At 37.8% G+C, this 26,385-nt stretch overlaps 1 protein-coding gene across 1 annotated transcript in view; it reads left to right on the top strand.

The window, feature by feature from the left end:
- Positions 1-25,370, top strand: part of INPP4B (inositol polyphosphate-4-phosphatase type II B) — a 235,260-nt gene extending 209,890 nt beyond the window's left edge. The window contains 2 exon segments of the mRNA XM_032223560.1: positions 7,112-7,266; positions 24,073-25,370. Coding sequence (XP_032079451.1) covers positions 7,112-7,266; positions 24,073-24,247 — 330 coding nt within the window. The 3' untranslated portion in view covers positions 24,248-25,370.
- The last annotated feature ends 1,015 nt before the right edge of the window (positions 25,371-26,385 follow it).

Raw genomic sequence — 26,385 nt, forward strand, 5'->3', positions numbered from 1 at the left:
CAGGTTTGAAAAATTCTTGGAATTTCTTCTTAGATTGCTTTCGCAGCTGTTTTGCTGTTTAGCTATTTTGAAAGCAAAATGAAATAGTTTGCATAGTCAAAATCAGATTATCTAGGTATTATATTCCTTTAAATTGCTTTAAAAACAGAAAATGGAGCTTATGGTAAAGCTATTTATACTTGTTGTCAGCATCTATAATACTATCCAAAATGGTTTCTAAGCATAATGAAAGACTGCTGCTTGCTATATTTTACTTTTTTGCTACTTGCTGTCACCTACATATATTTTAACACCAGAAGATACTAGGTTAGTAGATTCAAGATATTGGGTCTTTTTGGTGCAGCATCTAGTTTGAACAACTTACCTTGACAGGTAAGGTTCAATATCATAAATGTTTTTTATTATAAATGGGCACTAAATACTTCCACGGGTATATCTTGTTGATAGGTTTTTTTCCTATTTTTAAACTTTGCTGAACCTATCACTCATTATATAGCTTTTTGCGTACATAAAATAATAGATATAAATGCAAAAGTACAGTCATTGCTACTTAAAATTTCTATAATATAAATATCCATCTTCTACCTTGTTTTCTTAAAATACAAGAAAGAACTGCTAATTCCCATATCCTGTGTCTTATCTATAAAAAAATCCTCAAAACGTAACATTTCAGTCCCGATCACCAAAAGTCCATTAAGGCTTCATACACACACACACACACACACACACACACACACGCACACACAAATATGTTTTCATAGATTTTCACAGGTGTAGGTATGCTGGTCTTGTTGTATTCAGATCTTTTCCTGTGTAAGATTGAGATTGTCTTGACAATGTTTCGGCGAGGTATCACTCACCATCTTCAGGCTGGAGTTTTTGGCTTAAAACGTGGTTGGAGCTGCCATCTTTCTATAAATCTTGGTCGGGGTGTTTTGGAGTGCTGGCGTTGTTTCAGTAAGTGGATTGATTGGCTGTGTGGCTGTATCATGATTGGTAGATTGGTGCTGGCTGTGTGTCCATTGTTGTTTTGTGTTGTAACGGCCTGGGTGGTGGGTGGGGCTCGTTTGTTTACCAGGGCTGGTTTCCAGATGTCTGGTAGGCAGGAGGCATCGTCACGTTTATTCATGTTGTGGGGGTGTTTCTCTATTTCAATAGCTTCCATAATTTTTCTCTTGTTAAAGTGTTCAGTTTTGGAGATTAATTTGGTTCCTTCAGAATTAATTTCATGTCCTGCAGCTTTAAGGTGCTGGAAAAGGGAGGAAGTTTTTTCTTTTTTTCTTACTGCGTTCTTGTGTTCTGCGATGCGTGCATTTATTCTCCTGTTCTTTGTCCTATGTATGTTGCAGGGCAGATTTTGCATGGTATTTCATAGACTCCTTGGTTTTCTAGCTTGATCTTGTCTTTGGGGTTTCTTAAGATGTTGGCTATTTTTTGGTCAGCGTTGAAGGCTGTCTTGATATTGTGTTTGTGGAGAATTTTGCTGATTTTATCTGTGGTGCCTTTGATGTAAGGGAGGAGGGCGATGCCGTTGTCCTGTTCTGTGTCTTGGTTTTTTTGTTGGAGTCTCCCTTTGGATTAGGTTGGTAATTGTTCTTCTTTTGAATCCGTTGGAGATTAATATGTTTCTGAGAGTGTGTAATTCAGTTTTCAGATGGTCTTTGTCGGCTTGGCGTTTGGTTCTGGGGATGAGAGTCTTGGCTATAGAGTTGATCTGTGCAGGGTGATGATGGGATTGTGTGTTTAAGTAGCGGTTGGTGTGTGTTTTTTTCCGGTAGATGGTGTGTCCTAGGGAGCCATTGGGTTTTTTGTAGATTAGGATGTCCAGAAAAGGAAGTTGGTTGTTTGCTTCTATTTCCATAGTGAATTGTATTTTGGGGTGTAGGCTGTTACTGTTACCCAAATTTTAAACAGTTTGAGTTCTTACTGATGCTAAACATAAGCTATCTGGAGTTTCTTAATCCCATGTTTACTTTGTATATAATCAATCCATTTTTTTCAGTTTCGTTTATATCTCTCGTTTGAATGTTCTTTGAGATATGCTGAAATTTTTGCCATTTCGGCTAAGTTTATAACTTTTAAAGTCCATTCTTGAATTGTAGGCAAATCTTTCTTCTTCCAATATTGCGCCACCAAGAGTCTTGCTGCCGTTATTAAGTACAGAACCAAATTAATCTCTGCTGCCGTAAAGTCAATACATATACCTAGTAAAAACAGCTGGGGGGTGAATTTTATCCTTCTTTTGAAGATATTTTGCAGAATCCACCATATTTTTATCCAAAATGCCTTAACATTACGACATGTCCACCATATATGAAAATATGTAGCATCAAGAGAACCACATCTCCAACATTTAGGTTGAACATTCGGATACATAGAAGCAAGCTTTTTGGGATCTAAGTGCCATCTATAAAACATCTTATAAAAATTTTCTCTCAGATTTTGTGCTTGTGTAAATTTCACATTTCTTACCCAAATTCTTTCCCATGTGTCCAGCATTATTGGTTCATCAATATTCTGAGCCCATTTTATCATACAATCCTTAATCAGTTCCGTTTCAGAATCCATCTGTATTAATACATTGTATATCCTCTTTATATGCATTGAGCTTTGATCTCTTATTTGTTTAAACAAATTATCCTCAACTTTTACAAAGCCAATTTTTTGATCTGTTTTCCACCTGGCCTGTAGTTGACCATACTGAAACCACGTTTGAACTACCTTCTCTTCTTTAAGTACCTCTAAAGATTTTAATTGCAATACTCCTCTTTCTAAAATAAGAAGTTGTCTATAGGTGGTTCTATCGTGTTTTTGTTCTGTATTCATATTTTCAATTGCATGTCTAGGAATTGCCCACATGGGCAATTTATCATTTAGTTTGTATTGGTATTTTTTCCAGACCCGCAATAAAGCATTTCTTAAAATATGATTTTTAAAATTCTTATCCAATTTTTTGTTAAATAACAAGTAAGCATGCCAACCATATACCAAGTCGTATCCCTCGATATTCAATATTCTATCATTGGTTAAATGAGTCCAGTCACTAATTGCAGATAATGCCACTGCATCATAGTATAATTTTAAATTAGGTAATTTGAATCCTCCTCTTTCACGTGTATCTTGCATTATTTTCATCTTTACCCTCGGCTTCTTTCCTGCCCATACAAATTTGTTGATACCCTTCTGCCATTCTAAAAGATTCACATCTCTTTTAAGTATTGGTAACATTTGAAAAAGAAATAAAAATTTTGGTAAATGTTCATTTCACTGCCGCTATCCTACCCAGCAAAGACAAATGTAGTTTCTCCCACCTTTTCAACTCCAACTGTATACTATGCCAAAGTGGTTCATAATTATGCTTCTATAATTTCCCATTTGAGGTTAAGATATTAACTCCAAGATATTTGACTTTTTTAACTACCTCACATCTTAACATCGCTCCCAGTTCTTCCTTCTGCTTGATATTCATATTTATAGCTAATATTTTGGTTTTTCCTAAATTTATTTTGAATCCCGAAACCTGACCATATTGATTAATCGTATTCATTAAGACCCTACTGGATTCCTGCGGTTGTTCCAATATTATAACCAGGTCGTCCGCAAATGCGCGGACTCTGTATTCTTGCTGTCTAATCTTAATCCCTTTTAGACCGCTCAAGCCCCGTATCTTATTCAACAATACTTCCAAGGTTATAATAAACAATAATGGAGACAGAGGGCAGCCCTGTCTTGTACCTTTTTCAATTTGAAAGGAGGGGTGTAGGCTGTTGAGATGTGTGAGGAAGTTGTCCAGTTTTTATTTCCCGTGTGGCCAAATCACAAAAGTGTCATCAACATATCTAAGCCAGAGTTTGAGTTGTGTTCAGATTTATCTAAGGCGTTAGTTTCAAATATTCCATGTATAAGTTTGCAATGATGGGTTAGAGGGGTGATCCCATGGGTGCTCATTCTATCGGTTTGTATCTTTGTCCATTATGGATGAAGTATGTGTTGGTTAGGCAGTGGTTGGTCAGGTCCAGGATGTGTTTGGGGGGATTGTGTTTGTTCTGGATAGCTGTCAAGCCTTCTTTTTATAGGAGCTTGGGTAAAGAGGGATATGACATTGAAGCTCATGAGTAGGTCACTGGGTTGTAGGTTAGTTTCTTATTTTTTCTATAAAGTGGAATGAGTTTTATATGTGTGAGGTGATGGATTCTGCGTAGGGTTGGAGTTGTTTGGCAAGGAATTTGGCAAGATTCTGTAGAAGTGAGCCTATGGAGCTGACTATGGGTCTGAGTGGTGTTCCTTCTTTGTGTATCTTGGGGAGGCCATATAGTTTTGGGCATCTGGAAGATTTCTCTCTGGGGATGATTCTTTGCCCGGATCTCTTCACTGATGGGAGAGGCTTTTATTTTGGATTTGGTGGTTTTTCCAGGTAGATGGTGGGGTCTGTGTTTAGAGGTTTGTAAGCGGGGTCTTGGAGTAGGTTGAATAGTTTGGCTTGGTAGTCAGACGTGTTCATCACCACTGTGGCATTACCTTTGTCTGCTGGGATAATGATTATGTTGTTGTCTTTCCTCAGGTTGGTGAGTGCTTTTTGTTCCTCTTGCTGTAAGTTGCTTCTAGGTGGATTACTGGAGCCAATAAAATCAGACTTGCAGTCACTAACGTCCTTTGCTCTAGTAATGTTATATATATATATGTGTGTTTGTGTGTGTGTGTGTGTGTACGTACACACACACGCACACATATATACATATGTACATGCATACATATACATACACACACACACACAAACATAAACATATAATCTTGTTCAAATAAGCCAATTTTATATTCCTTCCCTCCACTTTTAATAATTTTCATTTTAGCACATTTAAATAATTTATTTCTTCTCATTTTCTCTTTGTCTCGTCTCACAAAATTCTTCAAAGTTTAAATGTGTCTTTTGTAAATCCAATATAGGAAAATTATCCTGAACTATCATGGCTTATTATTTGAGTATTTCTTTTAATTATATTCTCACTTGATTTCTTTTATATATAGTACAAACGTGTAGTGGCATCTCTTTCAATATCATTCTGATAATTACTTCCAAAACTTAATTTCAAATCAGTCTGGATTATTGATCGATTTGGAATTTTCCAAATTCAAAGTTCTCATCCTTCTTAGCTGTTTCTTTTTTTAAAATGTTTCGAAGTTCTTAAATTTGTATTTAAAACTTCTTTCACTGAAGATTGAAGGAAATTCACTAGTGATATTAGATTTGTCAATCCAAAAGTCCACAATAGTTGAAAAACTGTTAACAAGCAATTTCCAAACTTGCAAACTTACCATATTTTTAGAGTATAAGATGCACTCCCACCCCAAAAGAGGCTAAAAATGTGGGTGCTTCTTATACTCCAAATGTAGCCTTTTAGAAGTTTTTTTCAGCCCTAATGAGGTGTTAACAAGTGAAGTGATCTTCTGGGCTTTGCCTACAGGGTTAGGGTTAGGGAAAATCGGAAGATCCCTTTAAGGGCAGGGCAAGATTTTTTCCTATTGGCTATCTGAGTTTTCTCAATGGTTTCCTTCAGGCAAGGGCTTGGCTGGTTTGTTGATTCAGCTTTGTTACATTTTTACTAGGTGTGAAGTGCTTTTGGATGAATGCCCAAACATCTAGTTAAACTTATTAAGAGTTTCCTCAGCCAAATGGAGAAAGAAAAAAGTGGCAATAGTGTTGTTTTATTATATTATTGTGCTTGCTTGCTTTTCTGATGTTATGGGAATAAAAATGAATATCTGGTAGGCAGAATTTTTTCCCCCTATTTTTTCCCCCAAAAACTAAGGTGCGTCTTATACTCCAGTGCATCTTTACTCCAAAAAATTTGGTAGTTTCCTTTCAAAAGCAGGTCAACTTAATTTGCTCAAATAACTATTACCTCATCTTCCAGAGCTCTAAACCCAGTAGAAATCATTGTCTTGTAGTCTCCTCATGAGGAGCAATTGTCTAGAGCACTTGAGGTCACTTTCAAGTCCTGTCCATGTCCGAAGAGGAATTGCAAAAAAATCAGTTGTTCAATAACTCTTCATTCGGCCACAGTCATTGATTCCATTTTTGTAACTGTCTTCAATTTGCCATTTATTTCCATGAAATCCAGAACCAAAATCCCAAAAGAAATCTGGCAATCCCATCTTTAATTATCCAAAAATTATGAATTCTAGCTTATGTAAGGCCCATTCATAATAAAAATAAATAGCGTATGAAAACTACCACCACCATTCACAAAAGTACAAGTTAAATTGTTAAGCACTGTTAAGTGAAATTGTATTATTTAATGTCTACATATCAGGCTACATTGACTGCCATGTCAAATAGCTCCCCTATCATGACTTGCTGGCATTTAATTAAACATTTCCCTATAACCATAGAACAGGGGAAGAGTGGATATAGGAACGCAAATGAATTTCCTGTGAGACTACATCTTGAATTGACTTACCAACTCGAAGTCAAAACATTTATTTTTGTCACTGGTGTCTGTCTTGCGAATTTTGATGCATTCAGCCTAACGATTGATATTCATTCTATATATTAATAGAACTTGATTTTTATTTATTTCATTTATATTCTTATCAAATTTCTATACATTTGCTTGACTATAGACAATTATTGTAAAAGTATTATTTAATGAATAAACTATATTTGTGTTATCAAAAGAACAAAGCTGAAAATATTTTTGAGACGTGATGAATTGGTTTCTCTACAGCATATGGTTATGTATGCTAGATCAGCATTCCCCAACCTTTCCGCCTTGTTTGAGGGGGCAGTGGTGGGTGAGAGAGAGGATGGTTTTGCACATGTGCACACACCACAATGCTGCTTCACATGCACACACGCTCACCCCACCATTTCCACACTTGGTTCCAAACAGATGTGGCCCAGCACCAGGCCACAGGATCGGGTACCCCTGTGCTAGATAAAGCAATATGCCTATGAATATAGTTACTTGGTTTTCTTTGTGCATTATAAACAATCCAACAAAAACTTTATTATGCCCAAAAAACAGCACTTAACAATAGGATGTAAAAGTGTATAGAAGTGTAAAATTATAATATGAAAGAAAAGAAATGATATCTTCATTTTACACTATAGATTTGCCGCAAGTTAAATGGTGTACGGTTCACCTGCTGTAAAAGTGCCAAAGATAGGACATCAATGTCAGTGACACTGGAACAATGTTCAATTTTAAGAGATGAGCATCATTTGCACAAAGATTTCTTTATTCGAGCACTGGACTGCATGAGGAGGTATGTTCTTAATCTTCACTGTTTGTTATCTATTTACCATATTTTCATATTTTATCTATTTACCATATTTTCAAGTTTGCAGATAGCAATAGCACTTAGACTTACACACCACTTCACTGTGCTTTACAGTCCTCTCTAAACGGTTTACAGAGTTAGCATATTGCCCCCAACAATCTGGGTCCCTATTTTACCGAATTCAGAAGGCTGAGTCAACCTTAAGCCGGTGAGACCCAAACCACCAAACTTCTGGCAGCCGGTGATCAACAAAAGTAGCCTGCAGTACTGCATTCTAATCACTGCACCACTGCAGCTCTTAGATGTGTTTTAATCTATGCTTCCCTGACTAAATCAGGGTACAGTTTGAAAGAAGTGACGTTTTCATTACTTTCCCAAGCCAGGATCATATTTCAGAACTTTCATATATATATATTTTTTCTAAAATATGAATTCTCACAAAGATTGTCAGAATACTGCTAAATATATATTATGTTTTAAACATACTTTATTTCCCTTGGTTCTTTTATGAGTTTCTTCAATTAAAGACAAATAAAGTACAGCAACCAAACTTAATTAAGCTGGCACTTGATTTTTTAAAATTAAATTACTTTGCAATTAGTTGTAATTATACAATGAATCTGATTAAATTAATCAAGCTACGTAATTAGGAGAGGTGGTTTGATTTCCTTATTGGCAATAAATTTAAATGAAACAAAATAATAGCTTGTAAAGGTCAGATTTATTATTTTCAAAGGAACTTGCATTATGTACACTTGGTAATTTGGACAAGTGCTGAAAAACACATTTTTTAAATTAAAAAATAAACATTGTTTACACTTGGTAACTAACTCTTTTATACTGAATTCCAGATACCTTCTTTCATGAATAACTGTTTGGCAAGAATTAATTGATCATGCTTTGAAATCCAGTAGAAAATTAAAAGTCTAGCCATTTATCAATATTCCTTGTTATGCAAAGAAAACATAACAGTTCCTGTTATAAATTATTCGAACTGCATGCAGATGACTTGACTAAAGAAATTAGATATTCAAATAATGCCCTTCTATTAAATGGATGAATTACTCTTTTGGAAAAGCTGCTAATGACTATAATAATAAATCAGTGGGACCATAGAACAATTCAATTCTTTACCTCTTTATAAATTGCTAATGTTGCATGATACTATTTACACTATTTCACATATTCCATTATTGCCATATATCCTATCCCTGTTTAGCTTTTCATTCATGATTGGCAATGCATGTTCTAGCTTTCATGTTGAATGTGCTTACATTGATTATTGGTGTATTTTATTTATTTAATCCTAAACTCTATTCATTTACAGCTACTCTGCTTTCACGATCAGCTTGTAATCCATAAAACAAGATATCTATTGTGGCGGAATAAAAGCATTATATGGCTGCCCATCACACAAAAAGTGACTCTGGGTGGTGTATAAAAATTAACTAAATAAATATATAAAACTATCATCATTAAAAATATGAAATATAAAAAACCACAAGAGAGAGTGGATGTTAACCATTATAGTGGAGCCATCCTAGAGTCATATTTTCTCCCATTTGTGAATCAAACTAAAATACATGGTTTTCAGGAATTACTCCTGATGGAATGTATATAACACCAGAATAAAAATTTAAGTAACACCATTAACAAGTAATGGCATAAGCAGTCAAAGAACTTTTAAAAAATAATCTGCCGTCCATTATAACCTTGTATTCGTTTTTAGGCTTTTTCTATTAACAATAATACTAAGGGGGACTACTTTAAATAACCCATTAAATCATACAAGGTAACAAAAAATGAAGCTCTGAATAATGATCTGTCAGTAAGATCAAATTAAGCCAGTTGTCTTTACTTTCCATAGAAAAAGTGCTCCCATATTTATTATTCCACAAAATATAGATATAAGGAACATTTTTTTTAGTATGGGGGGAAAACTGCCATGAAAGTGTTTTTACTGTTTATGAAAATGATATATCAGCATATCTGCCCAGAATTGATGCAACTGAATAAAGTTATAATTCTTCTGAATTTATTGCAAATTTTTGGAGATGTTAAAAAGTTAGAGCTCAAAAAAAGAAGAAAATTTTGTCTATATCCTTGAAGGATTTCTGCATTTTTAAACATCTTTCATTTAAAAATATTTTATAAGTACGATCTAAAATAAATGCTACTAGGTAAATATATGTTTCTCCATTTATATGATGGTTTGATAAAACATTCCTTTAAAAAGTTACATATTTGAAAATGCAGGCACTTGACTTGAGTTTTTAAAAAAGTCCTTTGGACTGTGCAGTAGGAAAAGCTTTTCATTCTCTGAATACTTGAAAGCACTCTAATGGAATGAAAGCCAAAGCACATGCATCATTTCTTACTTCTGCAATGTGAAATGGTGTAAAGTAGTGATGATTATATTGACTAGGCTAACAGTGATCAGTTGTAATTATTGTCATATGATGGTCTTGCCATTTTGAAAACAGCATTGCAAAGTGAACCTCTCTTGGCACTAAATGCTAGCTTACATCAACAATATCACACAAGCTCAACCATCGTAACATAGCACTTATTATGATTTAATGATAAATTATCATTCTTCAGGGTAGACCAGTCTTGATATTTGAATGATAGCTTTTTAACCCCATGAATAATGTATTAATCTTTGGTATTTTGGAGTTTGCAGTAGTGATATAAATAAAAATTATGCAATACAGTATAGCGATACACTAACATTTACAAGATTTTTTTGATTCTGAAGCCTAGGAAGTCACCATGAGTAAAAACTGACTCAAAAGCGTACAAAAAGGGGGAAAGAAATATAGCATTTTCCCAATTTCTTAGAAAATAGCTTCTAGAATCACTGCTATTGGAACTAGAATTAAGGGGAATTAAATGGTTCAGCAGAATATGTAATTGTCAGGTAAGTCAGATATGAATGTTATTGGCAAAAGAAATGTATAACAATGTATGCTACTTGGTTAAAAGGTTATCTATATTGGTGACATTTCCTGATTGATGCAAATTAAAATATATACTTTGGAAATAGAAATACTACAGTTTAGAAGGAAAATGGAGAAATGAGAACTTAGAGTTAGTGAATTTTGCATTGCATACAAGCCTGCTATAAACGCAACACAAGTTTGGGAATTAGACATAGGCAAAATCTGCAATTTGGCATCATCCAAAACTAATCTTAATGAAAAAGCACCTAGTTGTTTACTAGCTACAAGTTAATTCTGAATATCGAGAAATAGATTTTCTACACTTGTATCAATTTCATGGCCCAGAGAAATCAGGAGATTCAGGCAGTTCAAATGAGCATAAAGATTTATTGGAAGCTTAAGCTCCCTACAAGAATCTGAACTACTAACTGTCAAGGGGAATTAGTGGAAGTTAAGAAAGGAATTCAAGATGGGCTGGACTTAGTTCTCCTCTGGACATTCAAGGACTCATGATTGATGATGAGTTTGACCTCCTTGGGCTCAGCCTGGTCATCTCCTACAATGGAAACCTGAATACCAAAACAAGCTGAATATGGATTCAACCCGTCAGGCATACAGTTGCAAGAAAAAGTATGTGAACCCCTTGGGTTTATGTGGAGTTTTGCATGAATTGGTCATAAAATGTGCTCTGAACTTCATCTAAGTCACAACGATAGAAAAACATAGTCTGCTGAAAATAATACTACACAAACATTAGATGTTGCCATGGTTTAATTGAACATGACATTAAACATTCACAGTGCAGGGAGGAAAAAGTATGTGAGCCCCTAGCCTAATGACTTCTCCAAGAGCTAATTGGAGCCAGGAGTGAGCCAACCTTGACTCCAATCAGTGTGATGATATTGGATGTGTTGCTGACAGCTGTTCTGCCCTTTAAAAACACACACCTGTTTTGGGTTTACTGGTTTCAAGAAGCACTGTCTGATGTGAACCATGCCTCGCAGAAAAGAGCTCTCAGAAGACCTACGATCAAGAATTGTTGACTTGCATGAAGCTGGAAAGGGTTACAAAAGTATCTCCAAAAGGCTTGATGCTCATGTATCCATGGTAAGACAGACTGTCTACAAATGGAGAAAGTTTAGCACTGTTGCTACTTTCCCTAGGTGTGGTCCTCCTGTAAAAATGACTGCAAGAGCACAGTGCAGAATGTTTCATGAGGTAAAGAAGAATCCTTGAGTGTCAGCTGAAGACCTACAGAAATCTCTGGCACATGCTAACATTTTTGTTGACACATCTACAATAAGGAAAACATTAAACAAGAATGGAGTACATGGGAGGACGTCACAGAGGAAGCCATTGCTGTCCAAAAAAAATATTGCAGCACATTTGAAGTTTGCAAAAGAGCACCTGGATGTTCCACAGCACTACTGGCAAAATATACTGTGGACAGATGAAACAAAATTGAGTTGTTTGGGAAAAACACACAACACTATGTGTGGAGAAAAAAAAGGCACAGCACACCAACATCAAAACCTCATCCCCACTGTAAAACATGGTGGAGGGAGCATCATGGTTGGGGGCTACTTGCTGCCTCAGGGTCTGGACAGATTGTTGTCATTGATGGGAAAATGAATTCAAGAGTTTTATCAAGACATTTTGCAGGAAAATGTACAGCCATCTGTCTGCCAACTGAAGCTCCACAGAGGATGGGTGATGCAACAGGACAATGACTCAAGCATACAAATAAGTCAACACAAAAATGGCTTCAACAGCACAGAATACGCCCTCTGGAGTGGCCCAATCAGAGTCCTGACCCTCAACCCGATTGAAAAGCTATGGCATGACCTTAAGAGAGCTATTCACACCAGACATCCCAAGAATATGCTACACTGAAACAGTTTTGTGAAGAGGAGTGGTCCACAATTACTCCAGATCGTTGTGCAGGTCTGATCTGCAACTACAGGAAATGTTTGGTTGTGGTTATTGCTGCCAAAAGAGGGTCAACCAATTATTAAGCCAATGGTTCACCTGTAACTTTCTGGTTACAGATAAATCATATTTTTAACATAATGGCCAGTGAATTAATTTAGCAACTTGGTCATGTCTAGCTTGTAATCAGTTTGTGCGATTCTGCTGCATTCACATATCAATAACAAAGTCGGCAGTATGAGTTGTCAGTGGATTTTTGTATTTTCGTTTTCCTGGCATTAGTTTGTAGTGCTTGTTCTTGAGCAGCCAGTATTAAACCTTCTGTTTCTTCTTGATTTCCCATCTTAAGCCATGTCAAGTTGTCATCACATTTCCTCCAATGTTTTTTAAGTGCTGTCCATGCAAAGCTTTGGTTTTCCATCTATTTTAATCTGTCATCCAGCTGTTTTTCCTTATATTCTGCCTTTGTTTCTGTTGTTTTTATGCTGTTCTCTGTTTTCACAGCCTGCAGCAATTTTCTGTGCTTTGATTCACATAATCATTGTTGCACAGGAGGGTCTTCTCCTGTATGTTCGTTTCTTCCACGGCTGGTCAATTTGTTCAAGTGTTGGAGCAATTTCTTCAGCTTGTTCATCATCACTCTTTAGCCAATATTTCTAGATGTTGCATTTCCACTTCTGTGAAACTTTATTACGGGTGCTGAAGCACCTTTGATCCATTAATCTTTGTTCAGTTATGTCACTTTCGGGTGTTGTTCCTTCCACAGTTGTTGTTCCTCCCTGCACTGTGAATGTTTACATATGTGCAATTTAAACCATGGCAACATCTAATGTTTGTGTATATTATTTTAGCCAGACTGTGTTTTTTCTATTGTTGTGACTTAGATGAAGTTCAGAGCACATTTTATGACCAATTCATGTAAAACTCCACGTAATCCCAAGGGGTTCACATACTTTTTCTTGCAACTGTATTTCCATTTTCTGAAAGATAAAAAGCAACATAATCTATTTCATTAAATGTCAATATAATAAATAAGCATGTGTTTCCTGTATAATATTTATATGTAGAAGTAATACTATTTCTCACACTGATCTAAATGCTATTCTATTTTAAGATACAATTTATGTAGGTGTTTTATTCAATAGTAGCTTTTATTAACTATGATTAACTGTTTAAAGATGTTTCACTTCTCATCCAAGAAGAAGCTTGGATGAGAAGTGAGATGTCTTGAAAGAAAAACAAGAAAGTCCAGTTGCCTCTTGAAAAAGCACCTTTGGGGCAACCACGAAATTAACTGTTTCTACTGCTCCTAAAGAAATATATATTGAAACAACCTTGGTGAACTTGCAATTCAGAAATCAATTAAGGAAGAGCTGTTCAATGAGCTTTTAAGATAAATGAGATTTAAGGAGGGAAGTCTATTCCCATTATCTCTTGGGGGTTAGAATAAGAAAACAGATGTGATAGAGAGTCTGTCCCACTCTCTGCTGGAAGACTCCATGATTTATTTATTTACTGACATTTCTATCGCTGCTCAATCCAGCAGGCTCTGACTAGCTTATGAAACTTATTTATTCATCATGTTTATGTGACCACCCATCTCACAAGAGCGTAACTCTGCCTGACATGCACAATTATTAACAGAAAAACAAATATATAAAAACACTCATCATTAAAAAAATTTAAAAAACTACTTTACAAAGCACACAATCAGAGACGATAAAGTTAGCCATAGTAAGGAGCTATGCAAGATATTCCCAATCCCTGGGAATCCCCAGGTTTGAAGGCATGGCCAGATCTTGAGGGATGAAGCTAACCTCATGTTTGGGAGGTAGAAATGCAGGCACCATGAAAGAGAAGGCCAGTCTCTTGGAGACTTGCCAAGTGTAATTGTCCTATGATAATCAATGATATACTATATTTGAAGGCAAAGAAAGTTTTATAAAAAAGTAAAAATATAATCCAAACCCCTCATCCCCAGTGGCTGTTTATTCACTGCATTTTTTTCCAAGCAAACACAAATAAATAAAAAGATCACTTTGGGAGGGCAAAAACCATCCCTCAGATTAAATGGAAAGACCAGAAAGGAGATTAACAAACCAAAAGAGCATTTTGAAAGTAGAAGGAATACTTATACAGATATTACATATCATCTAGATACAATCAGGTTTCTGTATTCTCACCCTGTTACTATAAGTATAGTTCTATTTGCTCTACAACCTGAAAAGCCTTCCTAAAATGCCAGGAGACAATGTACATATTTACCCTAGATTTTCTGCTAACATTATTGAGTGGTTCTCAGTTTCCTTGCCAAACCCTGGCTAGTACGTTATCTGTTTATTCAAAACAAACAGCTGAGACAACTTCATATGCTAAGAGAGTAGAATCTGAAGCCAATTTATAACTGTCTTGTTTGATATATCTCGGCTTTTCTATTAAGATCCCTAGAACTATTCAGCTATATATTTTGGGGGGAATTGAATTTTGAAATATTCCTTGGAGCTCTTGCTTAAGTATCCTTGTGTATGCATCAGCAATTCTTTTCACAATTTTGTATCCTCTTTGAAGATATAAAAAACCCTGAGATTAATATCAGATTAGTATGCCATCAGAAATACGTGCTTGCCAAGAGATCTATGATTCCATATTTATTATTTGCACCATATTTGACCATGATAAAAATATTCTCATTGTTTTTAACTGCTAATGTATAAATAAGAAAAATTTGAATCCCAACATTTAAAAAAAAAAAATCCTCTTCTATCACTCCTCTTTCATGGAATGATTTATTGTATTAAATTGAATCTTGCCAAAACTCAATTTGTGATAAATTTAGCACATACTTGTTAAAGCTGTTCAATATGCATCAGAAAATTCATTGATCTAATCTTATCTTGTTCAGCAGTTATCTAGTTAGAATTTAAATATTTTTCTTTCAATCAAAAAAAGAGCCACAGTTCTATTGAAGTGCAAAGTGACTATATTTAGATTAAATTAATTCAAGGTTGTGATATTAAATACCTGTAATACAATTCAATATTGATTTTATAAGTTATGATTAATGAAGCTATGTATGTTTGTATCTTTGCTCTTTATTTAAATAACAGTTCTTACCTTGTACTTGAAAATACATGGTTCATAGTCTAATAATTACTTTTGCAAGCCAGCAAATTTGACTGCACCAAGGATCAGAATTGTAGTCATACATACATGAATAGCAAGTTATCAGTTTTCAAACTTAGCAACTGTTTCTATTGCTGAGCTATAACATTGCACCTTGTCAGTCTATTTCTTATCTCTTCATCATACTAGCTAGAAGATAAAATTATCTGAAATTATGATGTACCATATTTTTCGGAGTATAAGACACACCTTTTTCCCTCAAAAAGAGGCTGGAATCTGGGTGCATCTTATACTGAATACAGCATTTTTTTTGCCTCCTGAAACCCTGCCCCCTTCACCAAAATGGCTGTCCATAAGGCTTATAGAGTGCTTCTGGGGGCTGGGGAGGGCAAAAATGAACGAAAAATAGGCTTTCCCCTCCCCCAGCCCCCAGGAGCACTCTATAAGCCTCCTAAATGCTATGTGTGTCCTTTTTTTGACAAAAAACAGACCCATTTTCATGAAAAACGGGCTGTTTCTGGGAGGTCTGCAGAGTGCAAAAACTTTTTTTGTAATTTGCCTCTTCAAAATCTTGGTGCATCTTATACTCCAGTGCATCTTATACTCCTAAAAATACGGTATTTAAAACGATACAAAAAGGGGAGGAGGATGGCCATACCTCAATTCTTAATCCTATAGTATTTTTGTTAGGTGATGTAGCTTTGTTGAAAAGCAGTACAAACTAGAAAGTTGAAAAGCAATACAGACTACAAGCAAAGAAAAAGCTGCATGTTCCCCAGTATATATCTAATTATTTTTGTGCTGCAATCTTGTGTTTTAGACTAATATGCTTATTATACCAAAAAGCAGCAGCTTAAAAATAACATAAAGATGAAGTAGCCATTATATAATTTTAAAAGAAACAAATTAAAAGGATGTGAGTTGAGTACAATAACTGAAGATGATAAATTACAAATTTTACAGTATGTAAGTTCCAATTAAGCCTAATGGCTTGCAACACAAGTAATCAAATTTTAGCCACTTCTTGGAAACATCAGTGAGTAAAAACCACATTTTTCTGTCAGTGATGTTAGTTAGTGAATATTTTGCAGTTAGAGAAGTTAGTGATATATTGGCCAAACCATGAGTATATGAACAGCAATCTCAATTTCAATATCCGAACAGATGCATCAACTACTTGCTTATTCTGCTTCTGTAATTGAGATGTTCTTGGAAGAAATCCTTGTAACATTTCCCTATTAACACCATCAAGGAAAAGTCAGCTAAGTGTACCAGAGTGAATGCTCTTTACTATGAAAATACAAAAATCTGGAATATATGTTTCGGGGTAGATAAGCTTGAAACAGAAGTGTTGTTAATTTGTGCTCAGTAGCAATAGTTGTGAATGGGGGGTTAAGAATCTAATTTTCATTAATTATTTGGTTCTTGAATTTATTTCTAGTCTCTTAAAGTTTTGATTTTTAAATGTGTGACATTTTTATTTTCTTCCTTGATTTCAATTAGACGCTTCTGAATTTATTTTACTACAGCCTTAAAAATGCATACATTAAAATTAATATAAAATATATTTATGTGTGCATATAGATCTATCTATATACTTGCATGTGTGTATGTGTACACGTGCGCACACACACACACACACACACACACACACATTATAGTCCTTTCTTACACACAAAACCAGTAGGGTAACTTTATGTCTATCAGTCTCGCGAAATCTCGGGAAGAAGGCAGTGGCAACACTTCCAAAATGTTGCCAGGGGGGGAAAATTGCCTCGACTTGTCCATACAGTCACCAAAAATCAAGGTTGACTTGAAGATATATATGATCTGTCATATTCCTATTTGTGCCAGATTCACTTAAGTGATTTTTAGCCCTGTCAAATATGTCCTAGTAATAGAAATCCTGAGAAATCCTGATTAAGTAATCAAGAATTGATTTTGCCATTAGGGCCTACTCAGATGACGGCTAGGATTCAATTAACAGTGCAGACAAATGACTATGTTAATTATCTATTAACCATCAACATTTGCCATGTTGGTTAGCAAAATACCATATTCTTCTTACATTCTTTCTGAGCAAGTTGCTCAGCTAGCATATTTAATATCATTTGTTTGCAAGCATGCCTTGTTAGTGGTTTGTTCATGGTTATTAGCATTTGTAGGCCGCCCTTTTCCCTGAGGGGACTCAGGGCGGCTCACAGAAACCAGGGAGAGGGGAATACAACATTAAGACAACAACATATAATAAAAATAGTAAGAACATTTTCATTCATCATTCGGGCGGGGTAGCAATTCTTATCCCCAGGCCTGACGGGCGAGCCGTTCTTCAAGGCTATGCGGAAGGCCTGGACGGTGGAGAGGGTAGAATCTCCACGGGGAGCGTTCCAAAGGGTCGGGGCTACTGCTGAGAAGGCCCTCCTCCTTGTAGTTGCCAGCCGAACACTGGCTGGCCGATCGGAATGCGGAGGAGGCTAATCTATGGGATCTTATAGGTGTAGGGGAGGTCATTGGCAGAAGGTCGGTCTCTCAAGTATCCAGATCCCTGCCAGTAGGGCTTTATGGGTGATTACTATCACCTTGAAGCGCATCCGGAGATCGACAGGTAGCCAGCGCAGCTCGCGGAGGATAGGTGTATGCGGGTGAATCGGGGTGCACCCGCAATCACTCGCGCGGCTGCGTTCTGCACTAGCTGAAGTCGCCGGATGCTCCTCAAGGGCAGCCCCATGTAGAGCACATTGCAGTATTCCAGCCTAGAGATCACAAGGGCCCGAGTGACTGTTGTGAGGGCCTCCCGGTCCAGGTAGGGTCGCAACTGGCGCACCAGGCGTACCTGGGCGAATGCCCCCTGGTCACAGCCGTTAAATGGTGGTCGAATGACAGCTGTGGATCCAGGAGGACTCCCAAGTTGCGAACCCTCTCTGAGGGGTGTAGAATTGACCCCCAGCCTGAGTGTTGGAATGTTTGCCAAATCTTGGGAGGGAAAACACAACAGCCACTCGGTCTTTTCTGGGTTGAGCACAAGCTTGTTAACCCTCATCCAGTCCATAACGGCCTCAAGACCCCGGCCCATCACGTCAACCGCTTCATTGATGTGGCACGGGGCGGACAGATACAGTTGAGTATCGTCCGCATATTGATGGTATCTAATCCCGTGCCTGCGGATGATCTCTCCCAGCGGTTTCATGTAGATGTTGAATAGTAGGGGGGATAAGACCGAACCCTGCGGCACCCCATAATTTAGGGGGCCTTGGGGACGATCTCTCCCCTCCCACTAACACCGACTGCGACCTGTCCGAGAGGTAGGAGGAGAACCACCGTAGCACGGTGCCTCCCACTCCCACCTCCCGCAGTCGTCGCAGAAGGATACCATGGTCGATGGTATCGAAAGCCGCTGAGAGGTCAAGGAGGACCAGGATGGAGGGATGTCCTTCATCTCTGGCTCTCCAAAGATCATCCATCAATGCGACCAACGCGGTTTCTGTGCTGTAACCGGGTCTGAAGCCTGACTGGAAGGGGTCTAGATAGTTTGCTTCCTCCAAGGACCGTTGGAGCTGGAAGGCCACCACCTTCTCAACAACCTTCCCCAAGAAGGGAAGGTTGGAGACCGGGCGATAACTATTGAGGACAGCTGGATCCAAGGATGGTTTCTTCAGGAGGGGTCTCACCACCGCCGCTTCAGTGCGGCGGGGAAGTTCCCCTCCCGAAGGGAGGCGGTTACAACCGCCTGGATCCAGCCTCATGTCACCTCACTGCAGTTAACAACCAGCCATGAGGGACACGGATCCAGAACACAGGTGGAGGAACTTACAGCTCTCATGGCCTTGTCCACATCCCCGGGGGTAACGTCCTGAAACTCAACCCAGAGCTGTTCTACTTGATCCCCCTGTGCCTCAGCTGGAACTGCAGGTGTGGAGTCCAAGTCCGACCGAAACCGAGCAATTTTGTCCGCTAAGAATTGGGCATATTCTTCAGCTCTGCCCTGCAGGGGTTCCCCCGTCTCCCTTTTGTTCAATAGGGAGCGGGTTATCCTGAACAGGGCGGCTGGGCGGGACTCAGCGGATGCAACCAGGGTGGCTATGTGTGATCTTTTTGCTGACCTAAGTGCCCTAGTATATTCCCTGGTGCAGGTGGTTACCATTGCTCGGTTCGATTCGGACTTATCGGACCTCCAACGGTGCTCTAGGCATCTCCTCCGGCGCTTCATCTCCCGAGCTCCTCAGTAAACCAAGGGGGTCTCCGGGATCCGCCGCCTCGGAGGAGCCGCAGTGGCGCAATCCGGTCGAGGGCCTCTGACGCTGCCAAGTGCCACGCAGCAGCCAGAGTCTCCACCGGACTGTGGCGAAAGTGTCAGGAATAACCCCAAGCTCTGTCTGGAACCTTGATGGCTCCATAAGGCGCCTGGGGCGGAACCACCTGGTCGGTTCCCTCCTCCCTACAGTGAGGGTTTGGCCTCCGGAAGTCGAGCCTCAGTAGGCAGTGGTCTGACCACGACAGGGTATGATGTCGCTCCCCCTCAGACCAAGATCGTAAATCCACTGCTCCGAGAGAATACAAGGTCAAGCATGTGTCCCGCTGAATGGGTTGGGCCTCGAATTACTTGGGTCAAGCCCATGGCTGTCATGGAAGCCATGAACTCCTGCGCCCCATCAGAGTTTTTCACCGAGCGATGGCAAGTTTAAGTCCCCCAGGACCATCAGCCTAGGGAACTCAACTGCCAGCTCGGCTACCGATTCGAGGAGCGAGGGGAGGGCTGCTGCAACGCTGTTGGGAGGCAGGTACGTTAGCAGCAAACCCCACTTGACCCTTGAGGTCCAACTTTAACAGCAAAGACTCACACCCGACAATCTCCGGAGCAGGGACCCTACGAGGAACTAACGACTCCCGGATGACGGCGGCCACACCCCCACCCCTTCCCTGGGCTCTCGGCTGATGCAGCACCTGAAAATCCTTCTGGGCACAGCTCTACAAGGGGACTCCTCCCTCTGGGCCCAGCCAGGTTTCAGTAATACATGCCAGGTCTGCCCTCTCGTCTAAAATTAAGTCCCGGACGAGAGGAGCTTTATGGACAACAGACCTGGCATTTAGCGACAACAGCTGAGACCAGGGTCCTGACTACTTACGCCATCTGGTCTCGGAGTGGGACTCCCCAGGGCCGGAAGGAGGGATCTCTGTGATGTAGCGAACCCTCCTTCCCCGGGTAATGGCCTGCCCTGAAGTCCCCGCCGTATCTGCCCCTCCCTGTTACGACCGCAATACCCCGACCCTCTCCCGTGTCTCTGGTCCCTTGCAGAAAACTAGCCATTGTGAAGAGATTAATTGCTGTGATCCACCATAAATCCCGCTAGCATTGAAAACTACAGTGCTTTCCTTTTATGGTACTGGAAAAATGTTCATAAAATATTCCAGATTCTTACTGAAAAGAAATATAAGAATTCTGGAATATTGGAATGATCTAATTTTGACAATTATGGTATAAGTGGAATGATTTCTTTTATTAAAATGACATCATAATTAATCTTAATAAGGTGTGTGTGTGTATATATGTATGTGGTGTGTGTGTGTGTGTTATATATATATATATATATATATATATATATATATATATATATATATAAAGGCAACAGTAAAAATATTGGGTTTCTGTCGTGATGGACTCTTGTGACGAGCCGATTGACAGATGATGGAAGCAGTTAGCTTCCTCCCATAATTGGGGCTTACCAGGGGTTGTGACACTAAATATATACCTTCTTCCCTGGCTTCAGCTGATAAGGAGGAGACCTGTGGCATAATGGCTAAGATGTTTGCCTAAGATGCAATACAGCACAGGTTCGAATCCCAGTAAGGTATGGCTAGCTGATGAGAGCTAAATAGCTTGAAATAGATCTATCCTAGTCTCCCTTTATTTATTTATCAGCACAAATAAAACACACACACACACACACACACACACACACACACACACACCACACACACACACATATATATATATATATATATATATATATATATATATATATATATATATATGCAATGCTGAATTGGAAAGTGATTAAAGACATTTCCAAAGATAAACACAACAAACTACATACATAAAACCAGATAGAAAGTGCCAACTGAAATCTGTTGTCCATAAGCAACAGTGACAATCCTTACAGATCCAAAGCTTGGTGGAACACTAACCCTTCCTAAATACCTACAAAGAGGGCACTAAATGAACCATACATATAGACATTTTTAAACCATTTTTACATGACAAACAAATGGGATCAGCCAGTCCCATTCACTAGCATATTTTTTAAGATATCCTGGCGCCAAGCCATGAAGATTGGTTCATAGGGTAGAAAGTGGTCGCCAGTCTTTTCAGCTCCACAGACCTGGAGCAAGTGGCAGTGGCAGGGGGATGGTTTCACGTGCGCAACCTAATCTTATGCATTCACAAATTGAGTTTTGCATGCTGGTCTGCCGCTTGTGCAGCCCAATTTTCAATGGATTGCAGATCGATACTAGCCTAGAGACCAGGGGATGGGGACCCCTGGGGTAGAATTTTACTTTACTTTAAATTGTATTTGGAAATCTGTTGGCATTAGTTGCAAAATTAATGTTACATAGCTGTAAATTGTTTTGGCTGCCAGAAAGTGGGCTACTGCAATTTGCACCAAATAAAGTTTCTGTTTTTAAAACTGAATCTTGAAAAACATCCATCTATAACATACATTGCGATCTATTCTTAAAGTACGTAGTTAAAGGGTTAAAAATGAGTGTACACACAAATATTTTGATTAAAGCTTCTCCTCACTGTCTACTGATATGCCAGAACTAATAATAAGTTCAGGAATCCTCCACTTCATAAGATAACACCTAGGCATTTGAATATACAGTGGTGTGGGGCCAAACAGCATATCAGGCTACATACACTAGTTTCTAGCTTAACCCAGGATAGAATTTTATTTCTGCATATCATTGGTCTCTAGATAGCAAAGTTATAATTACAGCATCCTAAATTGCCCCGAAGTGAAAATTAGACCTATGATATGATTACCTACAGTATATGAGTCAATATATGAGTCATATGAGCCGCTATTACCTGGGACAGATCTATCCTTCCTAAGGTATAAATATTGAAGTTCCTCAGCACAAAAAAACAGAAACATTACAATAAAAATTGAACAATAATTCTTGAAGCTCACAAAGCTACCCCATCTATAGGTATAGCAAAACTGATAGCAGATCAACAAGAATTCCAACTCTGTAAAGCCTAGCTTCAAATACAGGAAGCCTGTCATCTGTAGCTTATGTTTCCTGATTACCGCCATAGTGTCCATGAGTATCATTACTGCCCTTACTTCCCTATCCTGTGGAATCATGGCTCAGAAGAACTCAAAACCTAGGAGAGCATATTTCATAGAGAATGATAATTTTAGTTTTCCTTACAAAGTTTCACCACAGGACCATTTGTTCATCCAGAACTAAGTTGTGGAAGTTCTTTTCATAAATAGACGTGGAATAACCATTGGCAGTCTGAGTTCAAGGCAATCCAGCTCCCTGACTGTTGTCCAAGAAAAGGAAACTGGCACAAATTCCTGAGTTTTTTGCTCTTCAAATGACCAATTGCTGCCCCTTCCTTTTGGAAGCTAGACACTCATTGGATAGGAATGGGAATTTAAGAAATGTACCACCACATAAATTCTTGTTTTCCAGTGATTCCTACATGGCTCCATTACTTCTAGCACATTATCCAAGTATGTTATTAATAAAAATTAAAATGTCAAAATGTATGTGCAGCATATGCTGTCTTATAAAGTATTTTCTTTGAAGATAAGAGAATTGGATCTACTTCTACTTCTTCATATTTTCATACTTTTGCTGCTTTCTCCTTTACTTTGCAATAAAACTACATGTACTAACAGCCTGCAAATCTCCAGGAAGATTTTCCAGTGAGGGGTCTCTGAACTGTAAAATAATTTCAAAAACAAAAGCAATCTTGATAAAGAGTTTTCTTGCAATGAAGCCGGGCCCTGAATTACAGATAGTGCTCGACTTTCAACCACAATTGGGCCCAAATGTTTATTGCTAAATAAGGCAGTGGTTAAGTAGTTTTGCACCATTTTAGGACCTTTTTTGCCAGAGTTGTTAAGCAAATCACTGCAATTGTTAAATGAATCATGCGGTCATTAAGTGAATCTGGCTTTTTCCATTGATTTTGCTTATCTGGTAGGGTTACAAATGGTGATCACATGACCCTGGGATGGTGCAACCATCATGAATCCCAGAACAAGTGGATGAGGCTAGATTTTGAATGGCAAGTCAATGATTCAAGGATATCCAGAAGTAGCAGGATAAGTTAAGATCTGTGTATAAAGTTCCACTAAACAAACCAGTATAAAAACAAACATTATCCATCCATTTTAATTCTAGGTGATGCTGAAAACTATGTTGCATATGAGATTCCCCCCCCCAATATTGAAAATCATACAGTACCTTTATCTTTTATTTCCAGTTCATAACATTTCAGATTTATTTTACTCATTTGATGTGAGTTATTTCATTTTGAATTACAAATGCAATGTAATGTGGCAAATAATACCAGTGGGAAGTTTTGGGTACTTGTTTTTTCCTTTTAAAGAATAGCCCTAACATGTGATTTTAAAAAGAATGATGGTCAAGCCCCAAAATAGAATTATGTAGTATAGATTTGTAATCCTGCATGGCCATTTTGATGTTGGAATACCAAAGTATTGCTTTTCTCTCCTATTAAATGGTCTTTTATTTGTTCCTAACTTCCCCTGTTTAACAGCAGACAAACCCAGGGAGCACTGAATGAATCGGATGATCCCGAGACAGGCTGTCTAACTGATAACAAGCCAACTTCTCGTCACTTCTATCCTGTCGCCTTGCTGCTTGTCAGCTCACACTTGCTGGTTGTGTGGCTTATTTTAAGTCTTGCTTTACTATTAGCAAAATATCAGTAAAGTTCACTTCTGTTTGTTGCTTTTTTTAAGGAACAAAAACACTTTAAAATTACCCATTGTACTATATTGTACATTCTTGAACCCTCAGACTAGTTCTTAAGAAGCCAATGTCTTGAACTGCATACATTCTCCTTTTCGTCCCAGAAATTAAGAAAGTATACTGTGCTCAACTGATTTAATCCACCATCTAGCTCTAGCAAACCTTTTCACGTTTCATTAGTTCCAAGACAGCCAATGTACATTAGGGTTTCTTGATCAGATGTGACCTAGTCATGAAATGTGATTCACCCCCTTCTAATCAAATTCCAATTTAGGGGATTGTCAGCACTTTATTTTAATTCAGGACAGATTTGCAGGAATAGTTATTTTTCCCAGCATAATATTTGTACTCAGGTGTGAAAATTGCCAAATTCTACTTTACTAGATAGAATCATTCCCTTTAACAGTGCTATCTTTGCAGTTTTCATGCCAGGAGCCACATAAAATGATTCCTTGTATGAAAATGTAATGATAAAACCTTCAGCGTGATTATTATTTTTTTCTGTGGCGATTAGTCAAAACATGTAAGAAGATAGAGAAAAGTATTTACACATTGACATTTAAAACTAAGTTAAGTGTTCTGGGTAAGGTCAAAAGATTAATTTTCAGTGTGCTGTTTTCATTATTTCTTACCAGTAGAGTCTTTCTGTTTTAACAAATAATTTAGTATTCCATTTAATTATTTGTTGCATAACTAACTCTTTTTTGTGAAGCCATCTATGGCATATAATAACTTATGTTGTGTAACATAATTAACCTGTTTGTAATTTTTGCTTTTGATGCCTTTTCTTTACAAAATCCGTCTATATTATTTTAAACAAGTTTTCTTTGCATTTTGTTGGCTCTTGTGAATTTTGTACTTTGTATGAATCCGCATCCTTTCTTTGTACAACAGAAAGTTGATTTGGGCTCCATGAAAGCCATTTTATTTTCTTTCATCATAAACTTAAAATGAGACAAAGGTGGACCTTTTCTTTGCAAATTTATAGGGCCAGATTTCATTAAAACTGCCTTATTCATGGAAACTGCACACTTACAGTTACATGTAAACTTTAACATGTATGAATGAGCAAAAGAAACCAATCTGAAAAAAGTAAGATAATTTTTAAAATAAATATATTTCTAATGCTAGAGTAAATATATCATAAATATAACATCTAATCAAGCCACAGTGAGAATAAATATATATATAACCTAATTTTGAGGGCAATAACTGTATTGGCCTGGCCTTGGATCTAATTCTGTAAGATGTATCATCACTTGTGGAAATATATTGTAGATTTATCTTTGTTATTTTTACTTCAATTGTTGCTAAAACTCTGCAATGTACAAAATAAAACATATTTATTTATGACTTGTTTCACGAAGTTGTCTTTTTCCCCCCCTCTGCACTAGACAAGGATGCCGCATAGAAAATGTCCTGAAGAATATCAAATGCAGAAAGTATGCTTTCAACATGATTCAGCTGATGGCTTTCCCCAAGTACTACCGGCCACCAGAGGGAACATATGGAAAAGCTGACACCTAACCTCTTAGACAAAAATGCCCTTTTGAAATTTTGCAGGATTACACAGCTCCACTCATTAGTCAACGCACATATGTTTTGTGTGTTTTACAGATTGGGAGAATACCTTTAAGCAGACATACCTAGGATTTGTTTTACCAAACTGTACCATCACTCAAAAGAAATTTCAGTATATAATGATAGATTGAACATCCAGGCATTGAATTGTCTGTTCAATAAATACAGAATTTCCATAAAATACGATGTATATCATAGGCTCACTAGAGTTAAAGGTTTGATCCACAGTCCAATAGAAAGGTAAATCATAACTCTGGACTTTAAATCTAGCTCTTGATATTGCTTGCTGGAAGTAAGAGCAATGTCAAGTTGCTACTTTGGTGTTATATATAAAATTCATAATAGAATTTGAAGAAAAGATTTTTATTACTTTGTCTTATTAAATATGTGGAGGTATCACATTTTCTGGGTTATTTTTGCAGTTCCATCTATATTTACTTCCAGCTTTTTCTTTTAAGTTAATTCATGTTGGTGGCATGTTGCAACCACCCTGTAAGCAGAACTAGTGTTTCTTAAC

The sequence above is a fragment of the Thamnophis elegans genome, chromosome 9, assembly GCF_009769535.1.
Source record: "Thamnophis elegans isolate rThaEle1 chromosome 9, rThaEle1.pri, whole genome shotgun sequence".
Classification (NCBI taxonomy): Eukaryota; Metazoa; Chordata; class Lepidosauria; order Squamata; family Colubridae; genus Thamnophis; species Thamnophis elegans.